Source organism: Hemibagrus wyckioides, linkage group LG06, assembly GCF_019097595.1.
Source record: "Hemibagrus wyckioides isolate EC202008001 linkage group LG06, SWU_Hwy_1.0, whole genome shotgun sequence".
In the NCBI taxonomy this organism is placed as follows: domain Eukaryota; kingdom Metazoa; phylum Chordata; class Actinopteri; order Siluriformes; family Bagridae; genus Hemibagrus; species Hemibagrus wyckioides.
Window position 1 is genome coordinate 10899677 of NC_080715.1, and position 8554 is coordinate 10908230.

The following is an 8554-nucleotide window of genomic DNA, read 5'->3' on the forward strand; positions in this document are numbered from 1 at the left end:
ATAAAATAAATAAATTGCATTTTGTTGCACTAAAAATCCACTAGAAATAGTAAAGCTACATCTTTGCCGTCTTTACAGCACCGCACGGACACTTCCCCAGCACGCTGTGTAGAGGCGCGCACCTTCGCGTCTGAGCGCGCGCCTGCTCCCAGAGCTCGGTGTGGGCGGAGCGAGCGGCACTTAATGACCAATCAGCGCACAGCACTATTTCCTCTAGCACCTCGATCTCATTCATTTGAACATTAGAAAGCGGTCAAAGGGAGCAGAGGAGCTTCAACAAGTGTACTGGACTCTCTCTGGTTATCTGCAGCAGGCAACGGTACAGTATGTGACTTTCTCTCATATCACAATGTTGGGTGTTGTCAAATGTCTTTGATTCGTTTCAAATGAATAGGATAAAATAATCGCATGGGTCTCTCTGGGTCTGTTCTGGGATGTTTCTTATAATGGTCAGGATGTCCAGCCTTACAAAACACACTGACAAAGCCTAAAGAGTAACAATACTGCTACTAATCGGAAAGCTATTCGGTTTGCTTGACTGTAATTGTTTTATTATTATTATTATTATTATTATTATTAAGCTGTAGTAGTAGTAGTAGTAGTGAGTAGTAGTGTAGAAGCTGTCTAGTAAAAGCCATGAATCAGTTCCCAATTTTCCAGAATTCACCCAACTGAGCACCCTTTTAGCCTCTGTTAAGGTTCTTCAGAGAGTTAAAGCTTCTCCTCTGTCCTTTTTTAAAATGGAAATCCTCTGTTATAGGCTTGTACACAGACCATTTAAAAGGTCATCCGAAAAGGACAACAAGAGTAGGCTACCCTTAAGGGTTTCAGAAATAACCTTCTTTCTTCCTGCTAACAAAGCTTTACCGGATGAGTGCTTTGGTCATCAGGGTCCAGAATTACATATTTTATATGATATTTGATTTCAGATCGTTATTTGTATATCTCAGGTCTTCATTTGTATGCTGAAATATGAACTCAGAGCATGTGGTCAGCTACGCCAGACTGATCAGTATCTGCCTATCAGTTACAGTACCAGTTGTAGACAGAAATAGAAAAGCAAATTGTATTTTTCCAGGGTAATGCAGGAGTGCTGGATTTGGTCAAGTACATTTAAAAGAGAATAATAATATTTATGACAATATATTATGAAATACATAATCTCTTATTTCTTAATTGGCTTATCTAAAATGGTATTTTATACACTTAACAGTGAAACATTTTAGGTATTTCCTATTAGAACTGAATAATTGTAATAGTTAGTGTATTAGTGTTTATGACATGTGAATGTGAATTAGGTTCCTTCAGACTTCTTTCTGCCTATTATGCTCTACTGCATTGGAGAGTTTTAAGAAAATATGCATGCATGCAGGCAAATGCAAACCGCCCATGCACAGACAGGTCCGTCATTGTGCACACTGAGTGTGTGTATTATTTGTTTTTTTTCCACCTGATATTTGTCCGCTTAGAGTTGTCATCCATTCTAGTTGGCAGTAGATTACAGCAAGGAGCAAAGGGCTTTTTGTCTGTTCTTTGTTCCACCATCAGAAAGTGTATTTATAGATTTTATAGAAAATAAAAACATTATTTTTTTTAACTGGGATTTATTCTTAATCCTGTAATATTTTATAATGCAATATTTTCTTACAGTACATTATTACATATATTTTAAAAAATTATAATGTATATGAATAATAATTAAACTGCCACCCTTACTTGGATGCAAAATGAAATACCTGTGAATATATGAAATATATAATTGTTGCAGGTATTTATTCATGTACAGTTCACGTGTCCATGTGCCATGTGCTATAGGACTATGTTTTCAGTTTGCTGGTGTGCCATCACAATCCACATTATGATTTAGTTATTTTCCTCAAAAGTATGTTTAACTAGGAAAATGGAAAGATAGCAAGCAGTTCCACTTTAGATTTCATAAACCAAACTCAAATTTGCATTGTCACTTCCTTTTCGAAACCTTAACCACTGAGATAAACTGCTGTGTGAGAAATGTGTCAGCTTGTACAGGCATGGAGAGAACCATTTTTATTTTATATATTTAGTGACATAACCTGTTATCTGCATGTCCGATAGCCATTACACAAACAACAGTGGTCCTAGGAGTTAATCCATAATGTGAAGGTGTCTTGATAGCACAGAACATCGACCATGTGGTGAGCAAATAATAGCAAAACACTCCTGCAGACAGCCTCAAATCTTCTCTCCAACGCCATGCTTTCCCATTACTGTTGGTGCTTACTATTTAATAAATCTCAGATATCTATTGGTCTTTCTCAAATGAGGATGAGTTCCCTTTTGAGTCTGACTTCTCAAAGATTCTTCCTCATATTATCTGAGGGTCTTTCCTTGCCTCCGTTGCCTCAGTTTTGCTGATTAGCGATAAATATAAATGTGATTTTAAATTTTGTAATTTCTATTCTAAATGTTTAGATTTTTGTAAAGCTGCTTTGAGACAAAGCTCTGTACAATTGCACTGCACTGCACTTTAAAGTAAACTAATTAGAAATTATTACAATATGAAGAGACATAAATTAGTCTCCAATCTATTTGATTATTCATGATTTAAATGGTGTTGTGCAGTAATACGTTCATCTGTGTTCTCAGCTCAAGTTGTTATTCATGATCCATCTGTCACTCACAGAAGACTTAATAAGTCAAGAAACTTTTATGGTTTTATGGTTTCGACCATATATAGCTGATACAGTACATAGTGAAATGAAACTATATATATATATATATATATATATATATATATTGATGGATATGGATAATATGGATATTAGCTGGATAGCTGGACAAGAAATAGAAGGTTGCTCAGTCGAAGCTCATTGGAAAGCTGTAGTATAGAACATATTGCCTGATTGGGGTCCTGGATTTTTCTCTTAAGCCTTAATGACTAACACACAGCACTGATCGGTATTTGAACTATATACCATGATCTTAAAGGCCTCCACATGTATGTGATTTTTTTCTTCTTGTTTTATATTTTACAGGAGCTATACCCAGCCCCACTTTCAGTGTCGTCCTGCTTTCAGACTGCACTTAATATCTACTCAGACATGTCTCTCTCCAGCACTCAACCACCAGTCACAATGCTCTTCTGGATTGCTCATGCTTGCTGTAAATAATAATATGTACTGTTTCTCCGAACGTCAACGTTAAAATGATCAAGTTAAATATCAGGTCAGCTAAGTCCGAATTCTACATTTGACCTAATGGATTACTGAGATGAAGAGTCACTTTGGGAATGCTCCTCGTGCGTCACATGGATTAATAATGACCATCCTTGAACTCTAGCGTGGCGGAAACCATGAGTTTCCCTGTGGGCAGTTCTGCATCCAGGAAGCATTTCTTCCTCTCTGTGTATTCCCTTGTGCTGAGATTGCATTTCACAGTGCTTTTTTTGTGCGCCATGGCATCCGCATGCCCCAAGAGTTGCTTGTGCACAGATAGAAATGGCCTGGTGGTGGTGCAGTGTTCTTCACGCAACCTTGAGACCATCCCATCCGATCTACCGCAGGACACCGTCGCTCTGCTGCTCTCCTCCAATCACATCACAAAGATCCCTGGCCAGGCGTTTAAACACCTCCCTCGCCTACAGGAGCTCGATTTGTCACGCAATGCCATTGACAGTGTGGATGGTAACGCTTTTCAGGGCATCTTGGACACCCTGCGAATGCTTAACCTGTCCCACAATCGCCTGCGTGGAGTACCCAAGGAGGCGTTTGCACGGCTCCATGCTAAGATCGGTCTGGCCAACAACCCATGGCACTGTGAATGCACATTACAGGAGGTGCTGCGTGAACTAGAACTCGACCCTGAAACTGTCAGTGAGGTGAGCTGCCATACAGCTGTGCAGGATGAGTATGCAGGCAAGCCTGTCATTCAGGTCCTGGACTCGGGCATCAATTTCTGCAACTTTCATCATAAGACAACGGATGTGGCCATGTTTGTCACCATGTTTGGCTGGTTCACCATGGTGATCGCTTACGTCATATACTATGTGCGGCACAACCAAGAGGATGCCCGCAGGCACTTGGAGTATCTCAAGTCTCTGCCAAGTAGTTCCCAAATTAGCAAAGACTTGGACACAATCAGTACTGTTCTGTAGTGTCTACGTCGAAGCCTTGGGTTAGGATTGTATTTAACTAACCAATGGGGCACAGCCATGATGGCACAGCAGCAAGCCTTAAAGCTCACCATGAGCACTCCACAAACAAATTCACAATGCAGTTTTCTTTGTTCATTTCTGAATATGTAAATCTTACAGCTCAAACTGTTTGACTTTCAATAGGCATATGATCAATTTAGCATTAATTACATTTTTAAGATTGTGGTTAAATATTGGTTTGCAATGACTAGTGCTGTGTTCCTACCCAGTATTTCTGCATGAATGATATTATGAATTTCTTGGAATTTTACATATGCTTTCTGTCATATCAGTAGGTTCTTTTGTGGCTCTTACAGAAAAGCTCTGCAGAGCTAAATCCTCCCTCCCTCTGTTTCCTAGCAGGACCATAATTTCTCTCATTATGTCAGTTCATTTGTCCATTTATGTGCTAATGTTAATATAGAGAAAGTAGGGCAGGAGCAAAGATTGGCAGGCCTTATTTCCATTATATTTATTATATAGTGCAGCATAGAAAACTCAGGAAAAGCAACTGAATATAGGGACTAACATCACTGCCAAATACTGTTCATTAAAGCTTTCCTATGTAACTGGTCAATCAAAGCTCATCCATTAGGGGCAGGTGAACAGAGCCCTACCACATATATCTGCTGTTCAGAAAACATCAATCTTCATAAAGTGCTTTTTCACTACTTTATACATTTTTTAATTTTATTTAAATAATAACAACAACCATTTGTGAATAATGATAAAAAAGGAAGATATGTGCCAAGATTCCATTGATAGGCTTGCATTTTTTTAATAGATTTTGTGCAACCATGAAGTAACAATGCACCGACTGGTCAAAAACACGAACAGCAACAATTACTAATAGAGAGGCACTGGGGTAAGAATCATGCAGTCCTATTCTTGGAGGAAAAGCAGCAGACAAAACAGTAAATTCAATTCTGGGTTTTTTTTTGTATAGTGTCCTTTTATCAATGGACATCAGCTTTGCTGAAATATATAAATTCAGGATATAAATTATATATTCATCCCTAATGAGCAAGCCAGAGGTGATAACAGGAAGAAACCTTAAGAAGAACCAGACTCAAAAGGGTTCCATCCTCACACCGGATAGTGTTGTTATAAATATTTTCCTTCTATAGCTGTGTACTATATGGTCAAAAAGTGCAACTGTGCAACCAGGAGATTCAGTCTAGTTTGAACATGAAGTCTGTGTGGTTGAAGTTATGAATTGTTCACTGATGGAGACTTGAGTGCAAAACTGTTTGTGGCGATTGCAGTCCTAAATCCATCTTTATGGTTTCTAAGTGGCACTATCCACAGCAGTCTCATATATCTCCAGGCTGTCCATGCGGGGCCATTCTCAGCAGCAGAGAGTGTCCTCCAAGTGCAACAAGAAGTAGGTCATCAGGATGAATCAGGCAGGTCTAGGGAGAAGAAGTGGTCAGGAACACTCGTATCTCAGGACATTTGATGACAGGGCTGCCAGGATCTTTTATTTTTTCTTTTTCTTTTTTTTTTTATGTAGACAGGGTGTACATATTATATACATAGCACACATGCAAAGATTGGGAAAAGTGTCCACTGAATGGTCTTCTTTTCCAATTCCCACATTATTTTTTTGTGCTAGTTTCGGGTCTTTTGTGTGGCTTTTAAGCTGCAGTGTTGGGTTAATTATTTTAGCCATTGTGTATGTGAGAGAGCAAACCCAGTTGAACAATGGTATGTCTAAAACTGCTCAAAACAGGCTGCAAGACTGTACACTGGATGACTTTGTTCTCGATGGTCAGTTATAGGGTTATTCTTAAAATTCACAAATTTTAGCACAAATCAACTATGTTAGACTCAAATGAAATTAAGTCAAAGCTAAGTCATTATTAATTATTATTATGTCCTACCTAACAAAATCTGCGGCTCAACAGCTGCTTCTGTATTTTATTAAATTATTATTTTATTTTTTTTTGGCAAAGATGTAACTGCCGAAGTGCCTATGTGGTACCACAAAACCTAAACACTGTGCTCTTGTTGGGTTATTCAGTCCTTCATGGTCCCTCTGCTGTTGACAAGACCTTTAATACTTAATGTAGTTTATGTCATAGCCATATAGGATGTGTTTAATGAGACATAGATGTGCTGTCACATTGTTGCAGTGCTTGTAAGACGTATATGTTATTTAACCATAAAGGGCTCCTTTAGTAATGTGTTTCTTCAGTGAATGTACATGTATTTGTTTGTTCTTCACAGTGGCTGACAAGATTTGTTAATAATTATGTCCAACACACAATAACCTTTGGATGTCTAGCCCATTATACACACCAGACCCTTAGAGCTCTCTGACACACTAACAGCTCTATCTCTGTCAGTTAATCTATGAATCCATTATATTCAGACAGTTTTATGGGTTAATAAATTACTTTTGACACTTTGTAATGGGAAGGAATAAATATCAGTTTTATCTGATATCTGGTAGCACAAAAATGTTGCTTGTTCCAGTCATACACAGAAAATACCACCAACTGAAGATGCATTTGAAAGTAATGTGTTTCCCAGACTGTGATTATTTTACATGTATGCTAAACATTCCATATGTATGATGTACTCTCATCTATTAATTCTTGCAATAAGAGTTTACTGTATGGAAACAGCTGTTAAATCCAAACATTAAACCCTTCTATCTTATTTATTTTCCTTTCCAGGACTTTTTATTCCACCTCACCGATCGTAATCTGAGAAGGCATTACAATTGCGTTCACGTCTCATGGGATTGTGCCTGGCTCATTTAGGCTTCTCTGACTCGATGAGATCGATGAAAGATTTATTTCACTGATTTGTTTGGATGGCTGTTCCAAACATTACCGCTGTTGATTTTTCTGATGAATTCTTCTGGATGCCATGTGGCCAATTCAGGCCTGGCTGAATATGATTGACAGCTAATTTTAAATTCCACAATAATACATTGTTTTACTCAAAGTTTTACTAATCTAAGCTTCTCAGACTGTTTTTACCATGCAGCCTGGTTGCAAGATTTATGAGAAATAACATAATGGCAGTGTCACAAGGATACATGAAACCCACATAAGCGCTTCTTATAAATAACAAACCTGAATGAAAATGTATGAAAGCTTATTCCAACAGGAGTCAGATGCTATTTTTCTCAGTTTTGATAACAGTGACACATTTATTTGTTTTACATTAGATTATATCATAACAATGACTCACATTTAAATAATGACAAAATTAAGATAAATTAATACTTATTTGATTTTGTGTGAAGACAAAAAATATATAGACATTACATACATTTTTATCCGGGCTTGGGCTTGGGACCGGGACTGTATCCAGTGACTGGGGTTTGATCACTGGCTGAAAATCGAACCCGGGCCTTCCGCATGGTAGTCGGAACACCACTGAACCACCAGTGCCCCTACAGAAAATATATAGTATATTTGCTCAAATTAAACTACTTAAATTCTCAGCTTAACATTCATTTCAAACACAGTATTCAGTAACTGCTACAATTTACTCAATGACAACAAAACTAATAGGAATTGTATATAGTTATATCACAGGGCATGCTGACTGATCCAAACTTACATTCCTCTAAGATTCACAGGGATTAGAAATGAAATAAAATATACATTTATTTAAACTATGTAATTGAACAACAATAAATATGTAATAAAATACTTTGGAAGAGCATTTAATGTTGAGGAATGCCTGTAAAATAAGTTAGTTCCTGTAATCACAAAAACTATGTGGCTAAATATAGACACCATACTGTATCTCATATGTGCTTGTTGAACATCCCGTTCCGGATTTTGTCCTCCTTTGCTGTTATAATAATTACCTCTACTCTTCTGGGAAGTTTTTCCATTAGATGTTGAAGCGTGGCTGTGGGGATATGTGTTCATTCAGCCACTAGTGCATTATTGAGGTCAGGCAGTGTTGTCAGGTGAGGAGGCCTGGGATTCAGTCACTGATCCAGTTCATCCCAAATGTGTTCACAGAGGTTGAGGTCAGGGGCTCTGAGCAGGACACTCAAATTCTTCCAACTTCTTCCCAAACCATGTCTTTATTGACCTATCTTTGTGCACAGGGGCAATGTCAAGCTGGAACTGGTTTAGGCTTCTTAGTTCCAATAAACAGAAATAGCAATTCTATAGCACACAAAAGACATTCTATGCAGTTGCTTCAACATTTACTGGACAGTTTGCAGATGCACATATGAATGTGATGGTCTGGTGTCCACAAACGTTTGGCCACATATAGTGTAGAGCAGCAATACAGAGTTGTTCCCTCATGCAAAGTTTGCATCTCTTCAAAGAAAGCTTCACTATATCAACAGTTACTAACATTTGGATCTTTCTCCAAATTATTATAGATCTAATAGCATAAAAA

General features: G+C 37.9%; 1 protein-coding gene across 2 annotated transcripts; it reads left to right on the top strand.

The window, feature by feature from the left end:
• The first annotated feature begins 247 nt into the window (after positions 1–247).
• lrrc3 (leucine rich repeat containing 3) lies at positions 248–6839 on the top strand. 2 transcript variants are annotated; one of them, XM_058391248.1, is made up of 2 exons: positions 248–324; positions 3015–6839. In XM_058391248.1, the coding sequence occupies exon 2, from the start codon at positions 3332–3334 to the stop codon at positions 4130–4132; it is 801 nt and encodes a 266-aa protein (XP_058247231.1). In that variant the 5' UTR covers positions 248–324; positions 3015–3331; the 3' UTR covers positions 4133–6839. The 2 variants fall into 2 exon arrangements, with proteins under 2 accessions (XP_058247231.1, XP_058247232.1); XM_058391249.1 differs by having other exon boundaries at positions 252–319.
• The last annotated feature ends 1715 nt before the right edge of the window (positions 6840–8554 follow it).

What these genes read in the sequence shown, in the direction of transcription:
- lrrc3 (XM_058391248.1), top strand. Translation starts at nt 3,332, where the DNA reads ATGAGTTTCCCTGTGGGCAGTTCTGCATCCAGGAAGCATTTCTTCCTC.